This window comes from Siphateles boraxobius, unplaced genomic scaffold (assembly GCF_051911475.1).
Source record: "Siphateles boraxobius isolate OS27281-9 unplaced genomic scaffold, OSU_SipBor_1 26, whole genome shotgun sequence".
NCBI lineage: Eukaryota > Metazoa > Chordata > Actinopteri > Cypriniformes > Leuciscidae > Siphateles > Siphateles boraxobius.
Window position 1 is genome coordinate 15494037 of NW_027508876.1, and position 21442 is coordinate 15515478.

The 21442-nt window shown below is 35.4% G+C and overlaps 2 protein-coding genes across 3 annotated transcripts in view; one reads left to right on the plus strand and one right to left on the minus strand.

Moving 5' to 3' along the window:
- The window catches only part of dok6 (docking protein 6), a 107079-nt gene extending 96371 nt beyond the window's left edge, over positions 1-10708 (plus strand). The window contains exon 8 of one of the 2 annotated variants that reach the window (XM_077244488.1): positions 6991-10708. In XM_077244488.1, coding sequence (XP_077100603.1) covers positions 6991-7145 — 155 coding nt within the window. In that variant the 3' untranslated portion in view covers positions 7146-10708. Of the gene's footprint in view, positions 1-4008; positions 4080-6990 lie in introns of those variants that run through there. The other variant, XM_077244489.1, reaches the window with a different exon arrangement.
- Positions 10709-10994: 286 nt separating this feature from the next.
- Positions 10995-21372, minus strand: cd226 (CD226 molecule). The gene is made up of 6 exons (XM_077244487.1): positions 21019-21372; positions 19209-19535; positions 17368-17724; positions 13198-13294; positions 12607-12661; positions 10995-12077 (listed from the first exon to the last, which is right to left on the minus strand). The coding sequence occupies exons 1-6, from the start codon at positions 21083-21085 to the stop codon at positions 11952-11954; spliced, it is 1029 nt and encodes a 342-aa protein (XP_077100602.1). The 5' UTR covers positions 21086-21372; the 3' UTR covers positions 10995-11951.
- Between the last annotated feature and the right edge of the window lie 70 nt (positions 21373-21442).

Here is a 21442-nt window from a genome sequence, read left to right on the forward strand (position 1 = left end):
AGCAAATTGATATCGTCTTGGACTGGAGCGAGGTTTGCGTAAGGGATTGTGAAAACAAGCAAGGCAGCCTGAAATCTGTCCAAAAAGACCTACACAGAAAAAAATTTGTCCTGGTAATCTTAAATCAAAATCTGAAAAGTCATTCCTGTTCTGGCACTCTCAACCGTCAGTCTACAATGAGCGAGGGATGGATAGGAGGTGCGCTTAAGTAAAACCCCGCTCTCTACTCAATGTACCGTTTCACTTGGAAATACGTCACAACACTGAAGTAAAGTCGGTTTCACCTTCTGGCTCACATGGTCTATTTTTTCATCACAGATTTACATTGGAAAAAGTTGGGGAACCGGGTGAACCAGGTGTGGATGTTTTGGATTACAGACGAGCTGTTAAGATCGGTTACATCTTAACAGACAGCGGATTATTCCATTTAGATTAGTTTGCTTTAGAGCCACAAACATCTCATTATTCACATTATGTTCAGAGTTTGAAGGATCAAAGTCATTTAAAAGAAGCAATCGGCAACCATTACTACTGGTCAGAGGTTTCCATAAATATCAGGTTTACATGTGAGGTTGTCCAAATGCTGTAACTAAGTTAAACAGTGCAATGCACACATTGCTATTTGTTTGTGGTGTATTGGTTGCAACTTAAGTGCCCATTTATCCCACAACTACACTAAGCTGATGCAACATACCCATGAAGCAAGTGGCAGTGAGATGTCATGCTGTATGTGCAGCAGTGGAACTGCTTTCCCCTTTTTTCACAGCTACATCTTTCTGTCCATGGAAGCTTGTTTCTGCTACAGAATAAACAATAAAAAAGGCAATTGCGTCAAGAAGAAGCAACAGTAGGTGACAGTAACTGTGTTTTAAACTAACAATTCTATTTTTTATTTCTAGATTTCTATTTAGCTTTATTTTTATTTCAATTTTCCTAATTTTATTCTTCAATGATCAACTTAATTTCAGGTAGTTGCCAAGATAAAATTTCAAATTTTTAAGATTTCTGTTTAATAACTGTAGTTTAACTACAACTTAAAAGTAAAAATGTATTTGAAATGAAGCTGAAATAAAATAAATAATTTTTCAAAAAAACATTTGAAAGGTTTTAGTTAACGATAACAAAACTGTCACTTTGAATAACCAGTTTTACTAATATAAATGTTAGCTAATAGCTAGTGAAAATGTATTGCCATTTACTGAAAATCTGCACTGGGATTTTTTTAAATAAAATAAAAAGTTTTTATCTTTTTCTAATTTGATTAGAGCAGTTGTAGTATACTAGGAAACATTGTTTGTCTACTGTGCTCACGTTCTATAGTCGCGTTGAAGTCTCGTTTGGTCAAAAAAAAAAATTCCTTATACTGCATTACACTAAACTGGGATTGGTCACAGCACTTGCATACTGTTGTCATTGTTAGTTTAATTGCTTCTATTGCTGTCCTCAGTTGAAAGTCGCTTTTGGATAAAAGCATCTACTAAATGATTAAATGCAAATGTCATTTTTATACAATTCTGACTTTTTTCTTGCAATTGGGAGTTTTTACAGACAAGGCTTAAGCTAGTCCTGGACTAAAATGCATGTTTGAGCTGTTTTAATTGAAAGCAACTTGCACTGACATATCTTAAAATATATATCGGTGGCATTTTTTTTTTGACTCAAGATTCACACCAGTAATGTTTTTTTTTCTAAAGCACTACTTACATGCCCTAATTGGACTAAGGCCTAATCTCACAATTCTGAAGTGTATATCTTACAATTCTGCGTTTTTTTCCTTGCAGTTCCAAATTTCTCTCACAATTCTATGAAAAAAAAGGTCAGAATTGCGAGTTATAAAGTTGGAATTGCGCAAAATAAAGTCAGAATTGTGAGATATAAAACTTTCGCAAGATTTACGAATTGCAAGAAAAAAGTCGCAACATATTTCTTGTTTCTACCAATTGCAAGTTTATATCTAGCAATTCTAACCATTTCTCACAATTGTATGATACAAACTTGCAATAACTAGTTACAAAGTATGAATTGCGGATATAAACTCACAATTCTGAAAGAAAAACAATATGGAATTATGATTCGCTATTACCAATTACCGCAATTACGTTTTATTCCATGGCGGAAACAAGCTTTCATACTCTGTCAGTCTGACAGAACAATAAAACTATATTTGAATGTGAAGGATTACAACATGTTTTAATTATTCAAATAATTACATTTGCACAATGAATACAACAGGACAAGACAACTCTAGTTTCTGCTCTTTATTCTCAGACTGGTGTGGCCTTCTTGCTTTAATGTCAAGCCAATGACAAATCGTCTTTGCCCACCAGGTTAGATCAGAGTATTGCAGCTTCTTGCGCGAGTGTGTGTGTGTGTGTGTGTGTGACAGCTGTGGTCTAACCCGGAGCCCTGGCACTGCAGGAGCTGTCTTGCACACAACAAATATGCGTGTTTACCATCTCGAACGATAATTCCTCCTCCTTTTTTTTTCTGTCGTACCAAACTGAAACAGGGCCAGAAATTTGAGCAACAGATCTGCAGTATAATTGCTTTTTTCTAAAGGCTGGCTTGTTTCAAGTGAGGTACGAAAGGCATGTTTGGCTTTTGTCATTTCATAGGAACTTAGGAAGGAGTATGGAGAGGTTGTCACTTTGTTTTCTTCTGCAGTCTTTGTTAGTTCGAGCCCCTGCGGTGGGATCTGATGGCGTTGGCCAATTGGCTGTTTGCAGTCAAAATCTGGGAGTCAAACACAGCAGCGCTTCTGTTGATGTTATTAGCTAGAATAAATGTAACACCATGTCAGTGTTTGAAAAAAAATCACTACACGTTTTATGTGCATGTTACTCTTTTAATAACATAAATATAAGAGGAGATTGTCTCATTTCCTTCTCGTTTAGTTTTTGATGTTTAAAAAAGTTTAACATTTTAATTTTAGTTTTGCTTTTAGTCATTTAATTTATGTGCCGTTTGATTCATTTAGATTTTTTAAGAATTTCTATTTAGCTTTATTTTTATTTCAATTTTCCTAATTTTATTCTTCAATGATCAACTTAATTTCAGGTAGTTGCCAAGATAAAAATTTTAAGATTTCTGTTTAATTACTGTAGTTTAACTACAACTTAATGTATTTGAAATGAAGCTGAAATAAAATAAATAATTCTTAAAGTTCATTTTAACAAAAAACTTTTGAAAAGTTTTAGTTAACGATAACAAAACTGTCACTTTGAATAACCATTTTTACTAATATAAATGTTAGCTAATAGCTAGTGAAAATGTATTGCCATTTACTGAAAATCTGCACTGGGATTTTTTTCATTAAAAAAAAGAAAGAAAGAAAAAGGTTTAATCTTTTTATTATTAAATTGTTTTTTGTATTTGAAATAAAGCTGAAATAAAATAAATCATTTCATTTTTATTTCAAATACAAAATAACATTTTAAATAGTTTATATTCGGTTAATAATAACAATAATGTCTCTTTGAATAACTGTTTTTACTAATATAGCTACATGTTAGGAGGGAAAATGTTTCATTAAAAAAAATCCTATCTTTTGAAAATGTTGGTAAAAAACAATATAAAATGAACAAATGTTCACATAAAGACAAATAAAATACTAAGACATTTGTTTAATTAATTAATTAATTACACAATAATTATTAAATATATACATATATAATCTATAAAAAAAATTGTCATGGAGTTCAAAAAAAAATGTGCTCATGTAAATAACATTTTTGCATGTCATATTGCTGTATTTCTGTCTGTTGAAATGAATAATGGATTCATACTGCAGACTACAGTCACATAGTCTGATTTTTTCATTATGGTTTGACTCAGTATTTGATCAAGATATATATTTCCCGGTTGTTCAGGTACACTGTATTGCCTTTGTTATAAGAAAGTGATACAGCTTGTAGACTCTAGACATTGCAAATATTGAGGTTTGGTGTGTGTGTGTTTTATCATCTAAGTCTGTTTATCTGGCCGTTGCTTCATTTCCTCATCCTGTAGAGCTCACTGGCAGCTCAGATCATCTGTGGCTCAGAACCCTGAATGCAATTTCCTAAGGTGATGGAAACACGCATGTGGATGGTGTGTGTTGGGCAGGTCGCAGGGGCCGCAGAGGCACTGCATGTTTACCAAGCATGCAGGACAAGCGGCGCTCCAACTGCCCTTGGGTTCATATGGCTCCCGCAAATCCGCTTACATCAAAAGTGTGACATCTGGATGAGAGGACACCCTCTGTGCTGTAAATCATGTACCAGAGCGAGAGTGTTCATTTCTGCTACAGGATCCCTCCATGCAGAGGTTAGATTCAACCCTTCTGTAGGGTTCACACCTGCCTAGTGTTCAGATGAGGAGGGTTGGAGCTAAACTGCACCTAGTTCACACATGAAGATGCAGACACTTCAGGCTTTAAGCATGAGGAAATATGGCAGATCATGCAACAAATATGGACAATGGGACATGATGTCATGCTTTAGAGCCAGGGTGATTATAGTGGACTAAAACCAAAACGATAAAAAAACAAACATTTTTGCAGCTTAAAATAAATCGAACGTTAACTGAACTTTTAACTTATTTTATTGCAGTTAGTTGCCAAGGCAAGGTTTCCTTCTTTTTATTTAGTGTAACTTGATGTACTAAAATGACTACAACTGAAATTAAAATGAATAAAACCTATACATACTTATTTATAAAAAATAAAATAAGCTAATAAAAATATCACAAACATACGATAAAGTGACTGAACATTTAACTAAATTTAAAATGAATCCAGAAAATATGAAAATAAAAACTAAAATAAAACTCACTGTCTAGGGTTCTGTTTTGGTAATAAATTAGAAATATGAATTAATACTAATTTTGGGTCAGTAAGATTTTTTTTTAATGTTCCCTTAAATCTCGTATGCTCACCAAGACTACATTTATTTGATCAAAAGTACAGTAATATTGTGAAATATTTTTACAGTTTATATCACAATTTAACTAACGGTTTTCTATTTTAATATAGTTTAAAATTGTATTTTATTCCTGTGATGCAAAACTGAATTTATGCATCAGTCTTCAGTGTCACATGATCCTTCAGGAATCATTCAGATATGCTGATTTGCTGCTCAAGAAACATTTCTTATTATTATCAATGTTGAGAACAGTTGTGCTGCTTATTATTTTTGTAGAATTTATTTTTCTTCAGGATTTTGTGATGAATAGAAGTTCAAAAGAACATCATTTATTTGTTATAGATTTCTTTGTAACATTATAAATGCCTTTACTTTCAATTTTTATTAATTTAATGCGTCCTTGCTGAATAAAATAATAACTTTTAAAAAAACTTACTTTTTAACAGGAGTATAAATAAATAAAGCATCTATTTCACTTTCATCTTTAAAGATTCTATTTTTCATAATTAGTCAAAACTCTATTCTCTCTATTGATCAGATGTTAGTCATAGAATCTCGAGTCATGTTAGTGATGTTTTAATTTGCTAAGGAAAGCTGACAAGTAAGATCAAGGATAATAAAATGAAGTATAATATAAATAAAATCAATGCGTTTCACTCAGATATCTGCATATCATCACATAAATTAACACAATATCCGTTGAAAATCACCACATTAACAAACACTTTGTCGTCAGTCCGTATCCGTTACACACACAAAAAATTCTAGCAATAGTATAAAACGTAAACTGTCTTCATACATGTGTATGTTCAAATAAAACTTATGCCACGCTTTCATAGGTCTTTTTGTTCTGAATTTAAAAATATTTTTTAAAATGTGAAAAATTACAGAGCTTTGATCATAAAGTATAAGAGAGTTTTTGGAGATGTTTGGGTTTGGTCAAATATAACATCTGCACCAAATTGCATCTTTTTGGCTCAGTTTGGGCCTGAGGGGGTTTTGTCCTTGATTTTGAGCTCCATATCATACGAACCATAAAAACATAATATATCAGCTTTACAGGGTTAAGCAGAGAAAAGATTGGAGAAATCTGGCTTTTTAGCAGTATAACATTTTGATTAAACATTGCATGTACAAAAAAAACAAAATTATATTTATATACATGGATGAATTGTTCACAATAAGATAACCTGAATTGTTCACAATATGATAACCTGCATTTATAAAATAGATTAGGTGAATTTTCATTTTATGCCAACTGTGGATTCTCCCTCACAGTCCTCACCAAACAAGATTACATTCTCGTGTCCGGAGTCTGACTGTTGGTCTTTTTGCTAAATGTTGTGGGGTGAAGCATACGAATCCAGTGGAAATAGTAGGCATACTATTCTCTTTAATTTGGGACGCACTGATTATTATTTAGAACGGATAGTAGCCTATGCGAATTAGGACACAGAACTGGAGCAGGATTCAGCACTCCTGTTTAGCTCAAAAATGCATTTGATTTCTATAAACCTGAAGAAATATCTTTACCAAAACACCCTCCACCCACCTGTAAGATTAAGTTACGAAGTGTCAGTCTTCCATGCAATACCTGTACGTTCCTCGGTTTCTAAATAAGGATTGTGTCGTGCGCTCGGTGTGAGACTGTATTTGTTTGAGTCAGTGCTCTCTCTCTCTCTCTCTCTCTATATATATATATATGTGCTCGCTGTTGTTAAGAAACAAGTTTTGTGTGATTCGCATACTTGGAGAGCAGGTATCCTCGTCTCACCCTGGGTATTCTACTCCTCCTCATCCATAATTGATCACACAATCACCTCTAGAAAATTTAGTTAAGCCATCTACCTCTCCCGCGAGCGTGCCAAACACTGGTACGTGGAGAGTTGCCAAAATCTCTTTTCCCTGCTAGTTTAAGGAACAGTGTTATTAATGCACAAAGAAGATCAATGCTGCGTTCAAAAAGCGCAAGTTAATCAATGCGCAGGAATGCGTTTTGCTGTACAGTTCTTATTACCTTCACTCGAATGCATTTTCGAATCAGTGCCGTGTCAATAACATGCGTAATGATCTCTCTTGCTCTTTCAAGGTTCGAGTTTGACTATGACACTCATTCCACGGGCTCAGACGTTTCAAAGCTTCCTTTCCGAGCAGACTGAGCAGGAGCAGGAGCAGAACAAGGATCAAGCAACAGCGGCCTCTAGTGGCCACGATAGGAACTGCAGCGCCTCGCCGCTCCGTTGACGTGCACTGTCATGGCTAGACGAAAGCCAAGACTCCCGGACATTCCAAAGCTTTAGGAAGCTCATAGACACATGAACAGTATGAACTTTCTCTCTCTCTCTCTCCCTCTATATATATATGTATGACTTAATAATTATTTGTAGAACAGGGTGTATACGAATAACTCTAGGAGCCTCTTTTTGTACGTTGAAGAAAAAACAACAACAACAAATGCCAAAAAGTTGTACCATAAACTTTATTTTCCTTGTGTAGTTTATTTTTCAGATATACTGTAAATATTAAAGCGCTGTTGCGCTTACATCCCTAGTTTCTTGCATTTTTGTCTGTCTTTGTAATGGGACACCCACTTAGCTTCTGTCAAACAAGGAACATGTTTGTGTTTAGCACCATGCACTTTTAAATTAGAGCTTGTTTTGCACTTTTGTCGTTTTCTTTGGGTTTCATTATGCCATGATGTCTGTAGATGCATGCTGTGTGGTGTTTTGGGGAAAAGTGGAAAAAAGGGATTTTACTTTTAAAGGGATAGTTCACCCAAAAATGGATATTCTGTCACTGTTTATTCACTTTCCCTATGTGACATCTTCTTTTGTGTTCCACAGAAGAAACAAAAACAAACATTTCAAAGACTGCTGGTTGCTCATTTCCATGAAATCTGGAAAAGCTTCAAAAAGGAATCAAAAGACTAGTTTAGACGGTCAGTCCAAATCTGATCATATTTAACAAGTGTGAACGGCAAAAAAACCCCCAAAAAACAAAAAAAAACAACAACATGAAATCCGATATTTACAAATCCATTTTGAGCTACATTCAAATGTGGTTTGAAATCCTATTCAAGTCTCATTTCTGGAAATCGGTTTCAGTCTTACCGATCTGATTGTAGCATTTTTTTACTTTCTCACGCCACGTAAACACATATCATACTATGTATTGAAAATGTATAATCATATTCTAAAGAATATTGCAATGCAACACTGCAAACCCCTCCATGCTATTTTTGCCGTATGCGGACCAACGCAACGCAACATAACCAATAAACCAGTGCAGATATTCTGGAAAATGAAAATGTGCCATGGGACACACAAATCATATCTGAACAGTTTCGATACACATTGTGGACTGTCAATTCAGTTCAGATCAGATTCCAATCACATCTTAATCATGAGCAAATCATTGTATTGAATCAGATCTTTTCAATGAATCAGTTAAGCCAGTCACACTAGACTTTAAGCAAATTTCCAAGGACACTGCAATTATCGCAATATGACGTCACACTCTGTGGCCTCTTTTTAAAGTACATAATTCAACATCAAATATGCAATCTTACTCCAATGTACTACAACAATGCTGTACTGCAGATTCAAAGTTTGCGTTCTTTTAATTCAGCTAAGAGTGGATCAATGAATTTCCATGTCAGAGTTCACTTAGGCCTTGTCCACACTAATACCAATGAATCATTTTCGTTCGAAAACACATCTTTTTCTTTTCCACACTGAGATGGTATTTTTGTCCTGTAAAAACAGCTTTTTGAAAACGCTTTCCCAAGTAGATAAATTTGAAAACACCATTTTCACATTGTAGTGTGAACTGTGAAAACGGAGGCATCTGAAAACGCTGACGCATGTTTAGTCATGACTCATTAAACCGATAGATATGTATACTGATATTGTGCCTGTAATGTGCTATTCACTTACACACTGTTGCTAAAATATGTTACTTTGTACACTTTTCATATCACAGTCATGCAAAGATGATGGAAAATGTACTCGAGATTGCTGTCCTGTGGCAAAACATGAGAGCAGTTGCGTTTTAGACCAAACATGTAATGAGTGAGTGCAAACTTGACAATTAGTGAATGGTGAGATATTTTGCTGAATAAAATGATCCTGCCTGAAGAATAGCATGAGAACTTTATTATATTATATAAATGTATGTGCCCGAATTTGTGTGCTTAAGCACTATTATATGACGTTTTGTAGTATAAATAGTGCAAGTATAGGCTACTCGGGTGATGCAACCGGGTAATCAACCGAAAAAACGAAGTGCGGAATGTTGAACATTTCATGCACTCAACTGCCACAGACTCTCATGTTGAATGGCAAAATAACCTTAAACATTCATATACTACACGGTTGAGTACATAGTGTAGGCCTGTAGTGCGTAATTTGGGACACAACTTTTGTCTGTTTGGTCTATATCATCTCTGAGTTTTACTTAGGCCTATGTGTAGTAAGGTAAATTTAGCGATTTCCGACGTTTCAGAGTGGATGAGAAACTTTTGGATAACACTATAACGAGTGGACGGAGAGCTTTTTTTATTATTATTTTTTTTATTTATTAAAAACCACTGTTTTCAAACGTATCCGGATAAATTTAGACGTAGCCACAAACGCAACGTAATGTGAAACTAGCGTTTCCGGACTCCAGCATTCGCATGATTCTGAATAGAAATGTCGTGTGACCGTCCCTTTAATTGAAAAACGCGGTCTGAATGATTAATCTGGAGTCAATTATCTGGTCACAGCGATTAAGACGACGAGTCGTACAGGTTTGGAATGACACGAGGGTGAAAAATGATCATTTGCATTTTTGGATGAACTATTCTGTTCAATGTCCCCAAAAAAAACAAAACTTATTTTCTATTAAATTAATTTGTGAAAAGTGTCTACACACTGGATGGGAGGTTTCATCTGAAGCCTCTCACACTGCAGAAGAAGTGCCTTCAGACTCTGCTAGACTGAGACTCTGGCTGGAACGCTGATTCAATTAGCATCCCTCCAACCATCCAACATGTGTATAACCCAATTACGTTTATCTGTTGACACTGCATTTGTCTAAAAGCAGAACAAAATATCTGTTCTCTCCCGCACAGGAAAATGCTTAACTCTTCTGAATGTCTTTGTTTTTTTTTTTAAATGGTATTGTATAGATAGGATGATAGAAGTGTGCACAGAAAAAATAATGCATTCAGTGAGACAATCAATTTACTTTACTACTTGACCATAAAATACCTTTAAATGTCTGTTGATCTTTTGTCTCATTGTGGTAGAAAAACCTGATTTGACCAGAATAATAACATATGTCATGATGTGGAACTAAATGTTTTAAAGCACATTATGAATTGTAATTTTTCCCCCCTTTTTCCACACGTAATTATTTGCTGATACTCAGAATTCATTCTAGGCAGTGTTTAGTAGCACTTGAATGTGAATTAAACCTCTGTTTTCTTACAGTATGCATTGTAGATCATTTAAAATGTCCTTAAAAGGGGGATATACTTTTTTAAGGAGGTTTCTTAGGGATATTTGGTCAAACACTGTGTTGTTTAATACCATGATATTCCATTGCTTGGGAATTTCCCTTTGGGATTTTCCAGAAATCATTTCTTGTAAGATGTCTTTCTGGTTGTGTTATAGCATTTACACCAGTTTTAGTTTGTGTGTGTATGCTTATTTGTAACTGTATGTTGTTTTTAATACATGTTTTATTTTAAGGCATTAAGTAGATTTTGTCCTGTGTGGATGTGTCAATGTTTACTGAGTAAAATAAAATGGACTTTACAGAAACCCCTGAATACAGTATATATGCGTCAGAAATCATCTAATATTTTGATTTTTGTGCTCAAGAAACATTTAAAGTTTGAAAAAGTGATTTTTTTGATTAACAGAAAGTTCTAAAGAACAGCGTTTATTTGAAATGGCAATATTTACTGTCTCCTTGCTCACTAAAATAATTAATTAAAATAAAAGAAATCTTACTAACCCCAAACTTTAGAAATGTAGATGTGATATTTCCCTTCATACTTGATATTTAAATGAGCACATAAAAAATAAGAAAAGCAAAAAGTCTACATTAAATGTTAATATCTTTATATAAGTCTTAAAGAGTACCATCATTCAGGCATAATACAGTCTCATGAAGCTAAATCCCATGTCTTTTCAGAGTCTAACCAAGCCTAATTTTTGATTCTTAATCAAATACAGATTGATTTGTGAGATCAAGGATAGAATAGAAGCATCAAAATGTGATTCATTTTATTCCTGCACATGTTAAGTGCTCTGTGCTCAAACACCAAATCTTAACTCATGCACGATCCGAATCATTTAAAGTCATTATCCCTCACAATGCAAATCATATTCCGCCTGTAAGCTGAGCATTGTCAGTTCGACCTATGAGTAATGAAGCCTTCGTATCCTCGTTTTCATTCGTGAGGCTGGTACGTCCAATTCTGCAGAGAGAAAGCATTCAGGCTCAAACTGAAACACGATACACGGATGTGATTCTGAGAAGATTCATCCACTCAAAAGCTCTCTGAGATCCAATCATTTGATAATTAGATGCTCTGCTGTCTGTTCAGAGTGACCGTGCTTGGCTTATATCTAGCTTTGATATAGTCTAGAAAGCTTCTTAAGCAGATTGCCTGTCAAACAGACTTCACGAGGAGCAGAGAGGACATTTTTCCACAATGTGCACATGAGCAGCAAACATTCAGCACCATTACGCAATGAAATGCCATGAAATGTGGGTTCTGGGCCAGGCTTGAATGGTTAATGCACTGATGAAGATGACGATGATGATGATGATGATTATGGCAGTAGTGGTTCATCAAATGACAAATTATACGCACGGCTCCATTAATCTTCTGCATTATTAGGAATTTCCCCTCTGATCCTTCCATTAATATTCAGGTGCAAAAGCATTTCTTGGCACTGATGTTAGGTTTGTGTTTTATAGTTTCTGCTCTTCAGCCAAAGCTAATTCTTCCACGTAGGCGCCAATTTATCAGTTTGAACTCTGAGTGGTGGTATCTCATCTCTTTTGTTTTTGATGAGCCCTCACCATCTGAAAGTTAACATATATTTCTTTATCTCTCGCGCCACTTTTGGTCCCCTTTTTCATCCTGTCATAGACACAGCCATGATCATATGGGTTACGCTGCCACAGAAAGAAAACATTCAGTTTGAGTTAGGAATAAAAGAAGCATTAGTACTACTGCAAAACATCTGTGTTAAGGGTTGCATTAGTTAAGGGGAATGCGGCAGCTAAGCAAAGATTCATAATATATATATATATATATATATATATATATATATACACACAGTATATGTGTGTGTGTGTATATATATAAAATAAGTATTTACATTTCATGGTAGTATTTGTTGTATTCAATTTAATTTGTTGACTAATGGGCACGATGATTCATTACTGCCTTAGCATAGTAATAAAAAGAGGGTTTTTAATCACTACAAATTTGGAGTAATGTGATTCGTTGTGATGAAAATAAAGGCATAAAATCATCATTTTTGAACTTTTGATTTTGGAGTGAAATATGATCGTGGACATTTCTCCATGGAATCTCATCGATCATATTTCACTCCAAAATCAAAAGTTCAAAAATGATGATTTTAAACGCAGCAACAACACGTGGTCAGCTGTGCGGAGCAAAACTGATTGACATATTTACCTGTCTTTTGGCAGGGTGCAGTTTGATTCTGTAGTCCTCTCTTTTCCTTTTCATCCTGTGAAAACCAGTTTAGAAATTGAGTGACGGTTTACTCTAGATGACAATAAAATGATTAAGTGGCCTTTAATATCTAAGGAGCAGCAAAGCAAACACTGCCGTATGGAGATAAGCTCGCTTCACTGCAAAATAAACTGCACACTCAGTATAAAACTTTGTGAGGCTGGCAGCAAGTGTGCTGGACATATGGTGAAGGCGGAGAGGGGACGGGATTTCACAGCCAATTATTTCACAAACCAGACGCTTATATCTTCATACCTAATGAAAGCTATGGGAAATGCATTGTTCTTCAACCTTCAGTCTTAATTCAGTCACAACATGGCATGCACAGAACACAAGTCTGCGCTATTACACCAGAAATTAATTGTTCATACTTCCTATTTAGTTATGTTACCTCTAATTACTTCCGTATAAAAAATAAGAAATTATGCTTTTGGCTGTGTTTACCACTTGCTAAAGCAAATCATCGCGAGGTGGATTGAACCTGAAGTGAAAAAAAAACATCTTTATGATTAATAAAGTAAGATGACATACCTATTCAGCCACGTCACTAATAAAATCATCAGAAGAGCGACACCAACCAGCCCTCCTCCAATATACACATACAGCATATGATGAAGACCCTTAAAATCTGAAATGAGACACAAATTTAAAGGGTCACTGAATCCTAAAACACATTTTTGAGATGTTAACTGATATGTACAGGTTGCACGTCAATGAAAACAACAATAGCACTCATTATGGGAAAAGTGTTTTTTTTGCAGCCATTTCGTTCTGTTTTGAAAAAAGCAAAGTTGAACCAACGTCACGAAAAGTGAGATATGCCTATGCGTTAATTCGAAGTGGTGATTGGCTGCTTCGGCTGGAGAATACGAATCCACATCATCAGTTTCAGAGCATTTCTCTGCATTTATTTATGAGAATTAACTTTTTAATCCAATCACTGCGCTGTATTATGCTATATCAATTCAAAAGTCACAAAATACTGTTTTAGCGCTGTTCGTTCACACTTTCTGTTCAAGTTAGGACACATGTGAAGTGTTTGTTTCCTCAGTAGGCCTACTGCAACACAAAAGTGTTGTTGGCATTTTCCCCACGATGCCGTTAAAGCTTAAATTTGAATACCAATACGACTAACACAATATTTAATATGCAAGAACACGCGAAGCGCGCAAGAGAGATGTTACTGCGCGGAACGCCGTGATAAGTTTAACACAGTTCATATCCGGACTGAAGCTAGCGTGTTTCAAGCTTTTATGGACATATTTCATATACTCTAGTGCTCCAAACATGAACCAGCACCGTGTATGCGCACATAGGCCTATTTCATGTCATCTTCAAATGAATTAGGCCAATAGATGTGATGGATTATTCTCATACACCGAAGACACTGAAAGCCGAAAATTCAAAGAAGAATGGACAAAAAAAGTAACTGTGTTAAACTGATGTGTGTTGTTTGTTCGGAGATTGTAGTGCTCGTAAACCTACATTTAAGTGTTTTGAAGGTTATAGTTGTCCGTTCGGTCAATAACTGGTTTGAGACACTATTGCTCATTGCAGTGCTAGATCAATATTAGAATATCATATTAATAAAAGCTGGACGCCTTGTGTTGCTAAATGTCATGCAATTACTTTTAAAATATTGTATGGTGGAGAAAATGCTGTATTACTGTTACTACAAATAAAGATCTTTCTGATATTGTTATGTTAGCCACTTGTCAAAATAGTGTTGTCTCTGAGGCAGCATGGTACAAACATGTTACTCATGGTAAACCGTGTTGAGCTATTTAACAATGATTAGTTTTCTGTTGATAAAGGTATCCAAACAGTTGCTCGCATGTCTAATAAAATAAATAATATATTAAACCATCTGTGGTGTTTTCATGGTTAACTGAGGGTAGCGGGGATATGACATCATTGACAGGCGACACAATAACACGGAACGTTACACTGGTTAAAATTGCTGATTTCTCTGCGTACGTCTCAACTCAAGCTACTGCTACTGTCAACTCAAACTAAATGTGTATTTCCAAGACACAACACGTGTAATATTACACGTGCAGTGTGGTGCTACCAAATCAGGTGCCGGAGACATTTACAGAAATTTTGCTAATGACCGTACGTACCTTAAGTCTTCGCATAGGGGGTCAAAATGATATGCATTTCCTATGGGATTTTCAATCATTTGGTCAAAAATGTTGTGAATAAAATGTAATTCACAAAAACTCAACGGATTATTAGAATTTGGTTCAGGACAGTCTGTTTCATATTTTGTGCTAACCCTTACATGCATGAATGTTTCGCCAATCATTATTACACATTCTGGACTTTAGCGACCCGGATCTATATCTAACACAGATGGCTCTCTAACTGCTGTAATAGTACAAAACTCTCCTGATATTTTAATAACAATGACAAAGGAATAAAATAAAGCATGTTTCGTTACCTTTTGGAACTTGGAAGAGTACAAAACTCTCCTGATATTTTAATAACAATGACAAAGGAATAAAATAAAGCATGTTTCGTTACCTTTTGGAACTTGGAAGAGTTCAATTTGAGCAGATGCTTTTTACCATCATCACAGTCATCGTTAGAGCTCACTTCCCAGTACATTCAGCATCTGGCTCATATTCACAATCTCAGTCATATCGGCAAATTTAGATTTGCTCTGCAAGTTAGTCTGGCGAAGAGCCCATTGAAGTTCATTTCCAATCTTTCCAAATCGAGGCACCAATCACAAATGTTGAGGCGGGCTTTACAAGATGACGATCGATCTGATTGGTTTTAAAGGGTCATGAAACCCTAAACCATATTTTCTGAGATTTTAACAGAGGTATGTGTGTTGAACACCATTGAGGACAATGTTAGCATCTGTTAGTTTTAATAGTAGGGTGAAAATCGTTAAATTTTAGTTTTTCCCCGCTATTTTCGTCATCCGGGTTTAAAATCTTCATCGCAGGCTGTGACGTGGCAGAGCACAGTGTAGTGCGTTGATGACTCATCGGTCTCTCATAATTATTATGAGACACTGTCTCTTAATTATTCATGACACCACGTGGATCTTTCCACAGACATGTCAAACTGTGATCTCGCGTAGTAAAGGAGAGAGACAATCAGGGGACGCAAAATGTTCGGTGCAAAAGTAAAAGTGGGTTGAATATATTTCCCCGAGACGCTGCCAGGGCTAGACTCTGGCTCCGGGCGGTTGGTTGGCCATCAACCACGGACACAACTAATACGTGTGCCGCAAAAATTTTACCCGAGAGAGCTTTGAGAACTGGAGAATGGTGGACTTTGGCCTTGTCGATGACCAATGCAAGTTACATCTTGCGAGTAATGCGGTACCAAGTCCTGAGGACTTTTCTATCCCTTCAGAGGTAGGCTATGTGTGTGTCTAAAATGTAACCCTGGTCATTTCACTTGCCTTTCGTTAAATAAGCGGTCGTTATGAACATTTTAGATATTTCGATAATATATCAATTGTATGCTTAATGCGGGAGACTTGTGAATGTGTAGTGTTGACGTGCGGGCCGGGCGACACCGTGTGGTGCCTGTGTGTGTGTGTGTGTGTACGTGCTTGCGTGCAGGCAGTGCGAGCCTGCAAAATGAATCAGGGTCAGAGAGAGAAGCGGTAGGATGTGTGTTTGGACGAACGACTGAAAACTCTGAAATTATTGTTCATTATTGATCGTACATTGTACAGAGGTCAAAATTATTGTACAAATACGATAATTATCGTACATCTGGCAACACTGCCAGCTGATGACAGTTCCCCCTCTCCCCTGCCGTAACACACCCACTCCCTCCCTTCTTCTCACAGCCATCACGCCCATTTAAGCTGCATTTTTCAAAAAGATTGTGAGCTAGACTTGAGCTGAAAGAGGGGTGTTTCATGGCACTTTAAAGTCTATCCAATTGCTTACAGAGGCATTTGAGCGACGTCCGTTGGTGACGCCCCTTTGGAAATGAGCTGTGAATGAACCTTCCCCAGACCCTAACTCAGTTACGACTGAGAAGGGTCTGGTTTTAACCAGGCTAGTTATTTTGTTTAATGTCTGAGGCAATTATGTTTATAATCAATAGATTTAGGGAATACTACGAATTTTGATGTCTAACTTTAAAAAATGAATGAGGGGTAGGGTAATGAATGACATCCCAGGTTGTTAAAATACCTGAGGTATGCGTTTAAGGGTTTAAACTATTTTTGTCTGTAAAAATTCATATTTTTCAAATTCAATGACGATGTCAATGTCAATGACGAATTCAAATTCATTCAAAAATTCATTTTAGTATGGCAGTGGTTCTCAAACAAAGGGCCGGGGCCCACTAGGGGGCCTCAAGACAAGTTAAATGTTACAAACAACAAAACAAGCTTTAAAATAAGCTACAACTAAGCTAACTATTAAGATATATCTTATTTCAATTCAGCGCCAAACATTTTAACTATAATTATTTTGTTTTATTATTATTTTAGTGGACAATGGGGGGCTTTCAGTCAAAATGCTTGAGATCCGTTTATCCTTTTTTAACAAAAAATGATTGCATGATAGGGTTTTTACTTACAAACACTACCATTCAAAAGTTTGGACAGGACACATGAATGACCTTTGACTGGTACTGGTCATTCTCTCAAAAGGAAGCATTGTGGACAAAAATGTGCGGAAAGGAAAGACAGATTTTAAAGCAGCCCCATCCTTGTCCTACCTTGAGCAGGAAGAGTGGTCAGCAGGACTGTGGTGGACAGCACACCGGCGTCTGTGCTGAAGTTGCAGCGATAGAATCCTCCGTCTTCTTTAATGATGTTGGTGAGGTGTAGACTGACCTCCATAGCATCACTGCAGTTCACTTGTCCTCTACTGTCGAACTCATTCAGCTCCACTCCTTCACTCAGCATCTGACACGTTGCTATAATATTGCTACTGCCCTCCTCAGTGTTTAGTTTCTCTATGCTTACTTGTAAAACCTCACCGTTGTGGACATGGTCACATTTAATGGTCAGGTTGTCGTTCTCTGCCACCACCAATTTAGTGTATGGTTGAATAGAGATGGTGGTGGTGATTGCTAGAAAAAAAAAGTAGGAGAAATTTTATTGGGGATCAATAGACCTTATGTAGCCCCGCCCCTTTTCGGCACTGCGCTTGTTGTGTTCTGTCTTCCGGTTTGTATTTCCACCGTATGAAGTTAAGATTTTATGGATTTATGAATGAACCGCTCCTTTTTAAATCTTCCCGGTTTACTGACTTTTGACATCCTCTTCAAACATTACAATGCTCATAACTTTCATTAACTCTACACCAAGTAAATCCACTAAACCAGCTACAGTGCATACTCTTCGACAGCGATGCCATTGAAATATTGAGGTGGAATATTGAATGTTTCTCTGCGGATAAGGTCAATAACACTTGAAATTGTTAATCTAATAAGTAATTCACACTGTATATTTTAGTATCAGAATTCAGGGTTATACCTATTGAATTTAGTGCTCGACCAATATGGATTTTTTTATGGCCGTTGCCGATATCTTAGAGAGCAGGGTGGCCGATATAAAGCCGATTGGCTATATATGATATCAAGCTACTTCATTTAAAGACAGTAACTAATACATGGATAACAATTGCTGCAAGAAAAATTTATCTACATTTATTTAACATATTACCAAATTAGAAATCGGAAAATATATCTATACACAAAAAAAGTGATAAAAAATTAAATCTGTAAAATAAACAGATTTATGTTTTACAGAACGTCCTAATCCTGTAATCCTATTTGGATTCACCGAAGATTGCGGTTCGTGGAATTTAATGTTTATTACATATTCAAAGACTTGTTATATTATATAGCCAACATGTATGTGAGAAAGTGTTTTAGCGTTTGTTTTTTAATTACTGATAATAGAATAATAATATCCTTAATAATATACCATTCGATTTCTATAAATTTACCATGAAATCAAAATGAACAATTTCAGGTTTTTTTATTGAATATTGCAGTATTTACTATAAATGATTTATCTGTGAACATAATTATTTAATTCATGTGCCCTCGTAATCTTTAATCAAAACAACTTCCCCTCTCTCAAGCAAAGACATCTCTTCTCTGATGATGCGTTTGCTAGCACGAGGGCGGGGCAACCTGTCAATCACATGACATCACAGTAATAGCAAACCAAGCAATCCAACAAGTTCCTGATGGACAAAATCAAATCCCACCCTGCATTTTTCTTGTTTGAGTAGCCGTTTCACTCAGAAATACATTACAATAGGAAAGAAAAGACTATCGCAACTTGCTTCTCATGCCAAATTTTCTAGACAGAACTGTTAAACAAAACTAATGAAGGCGTTAATGGGTGCTGCGTTCATGGCACTGTTAAAATAAAAGCATTTTCTGACACTTATCGGCCAAACAGAAAAAATTTGTCATCCCATAATTAAAAAAAGAAAAGAAAAATAATCGGCCTTGGCGGTATATATTGGTTGACCACTAATTAGCTCATATGTGTTCATCTGTAATGCTTAAGATGGCAGAAGTGAATTAGTTTCAATCACCTGTTTTTTCAACAAATGTGTCTTTTGTCCATGAACCCTGAGGATACGTCTGCAGAGAGCAATGATACTGGCCGATGTCATCCTCTGTGACGTTACTTATGGAAATGCTGCCATCCATCTGGGTGGTTTTCAGAAACTTCACTCTACCGTCAAAAGATGATTCGAAGTTGGTGCCAAACTGAGGATGATAAATAGCTACAGGTTTTGAAAGAGACTTTTTAGTCCAAGAGACCATAGTGAGCTGGCCAGTCCACGGGCACAGGCAGTCCAATATCATTCCCTCCTGCAGTATGACTGTTGATTCTGGGGCTTTCATCTGAACAGAACCTAGAAGACAATTGTGGAAGTGTGGGAAATCAGACACAGATTTAAAAAAAAAAGAAACAAAAGGGGGAATATTAAGTAGTAATATAGTACTTACACCAATGCCAATAAAGCTATTGTGAATTTGGAATGCAAAACCATCTAAAAGATACATAATTTCACATTGTTTTTGTTATGCTAGATTTCAAAACTAATTGGTTAGTTAATTAATAAAAAAGGTAGAGAAAAAGAAAATTAGGGAAAATAATTAATCTATACATCATTTACATTGTGCAAATTTTGTCATGTTATGTTTAAGTTTTCATAAAGAAAAGTTTCATTAGAAATGTTAGGTAATGCAGGGTCCAAAGTTTTAAAGCTGAGACACTCACATATACAACGCATATTTAAAGAAAAAACTTTAGTTGCATATCCTGTTTACACTGTCAATGAAATGTGACCCAATTCCGATTTTTTGCTCATAATATGCGACACAAATCGGATGTGTTCTATGACAGTGTAAACGAGGCCTTATATGCAGATTTGCTACTCAAGAAACAATTCTTATTATTATCAGTGTTGAACACAGTGGTGTTAATATTTTTGTTGAAAGTGACTTTTTTAAGATTTGAAAAAGTTCAATAGAATGTTCTGTAACATTCTATTTACAAGGACACATTTCATTTCAAAGGTGACCGTATAAAGACACTTAATATTATTATATAAATATTACATCAATTAAAATTACTTTTTTCAGATTTGTATAAATTTAAAATTACCAATCTGTTTTCTATATATATACTGTATATGTATTATAAATTAATAATATATTATTAATATATGTATATACATTTTCCAGGCTAAAAATAATTATATATTGTTGGTTATAGAATTATTTTTTAAATTATATATACCGGTATATATATATATATATATATATATATATATATATATATATATATATATATTATTTTTTAAATTATATATATATATATTTATATTTATTAAATACCTCAATAAAAGGCATATGTGCCAAAATACAATGTTCTCCTAATTATCCAACAAAAGTGTTGCCGGGTTTCACTTCTCGGTCTCCAGTTGTTTGGTGAAGTTGCAGCAGAACATCTTAAGATTTAAGTGTATTAAATGTGTTATTGTTCGTTTAGTTTTATAAGGGTACAAAATACAATGTAACCAACAATCACAAGTACAAGTGAAAGTTAATTTCAATGTAACCACATATCCGCCTTTTTAAACTACGCAAAATCAGTTACAGCAAACGTTTCCTTCAATAATAAGCTATGATAAACTTTTTTTACAATTTATATTCATCATCAATAAACAGTAAATTCAACTCGTACGTAAACAGGAACACTGTTTATAATGCAAGAGAACAGCATTCATGCTTACGCGTCTTTAAATATAGATATAAATTACCAATGCACAAACAATTGCTGATAACAAACCATTTAACTACAGCCAAAAGTTTGCTAAAAAACTATATTACCTTTCAGAAAACAGAGCACCATCATGAGTACCAAGAAGTACCAGTAATCCTTTTGTACTGCCACCATCTTGCTCCTCTGAGACAGAATGAATACAGCATTGACAGGACTGAGGCGACCACAGGCACTATCTGTGTTCCGCTGCTAGAGTCTGCAATCACCTCCTCAATCAGCGGTTAAACACTTACAGAGGAGGTGTTAAGTTCACCAAAATACAATGACCAGAATTCTAGCCCCCAGTTTTTTTTGTTCTACTCAAACTGAAAGAGCGGATTTGAAACCAATCTCTGAATTCCCCTATGATATGAATACATCAAAATAAAAGTAAAACAAAAATAATGACCTTATGTGATTCATCCATAATGGGATAGTACACCCAAATATGTTTAAATAATAAAATGTGGGTGTACTAGTCCTTTACAGTGC

Coding starts and splice junctions, on each gene's coding strand:
- cd226 (XM_077244487.1), bottom strand. CDS start 21,085: ATGGTGGCAGTACAAAAGGATTACTGGTACTTCTTGGTACTCATGATG. Junction 19,536..21,018: donor GGTGCTCTGTTTTCTGAAAG/GTAATATAGTTT, acceptor ATTGTCTTCTAG/GTTCTGTTCAGATGAAAGCC. Junction 12,078..12,606: donor TGCACCCTGCCAAAAGACAG/GTAAATATGTCA, acceptor TTTCTGTGGCAG/CGTAACCCATATGATCATGG.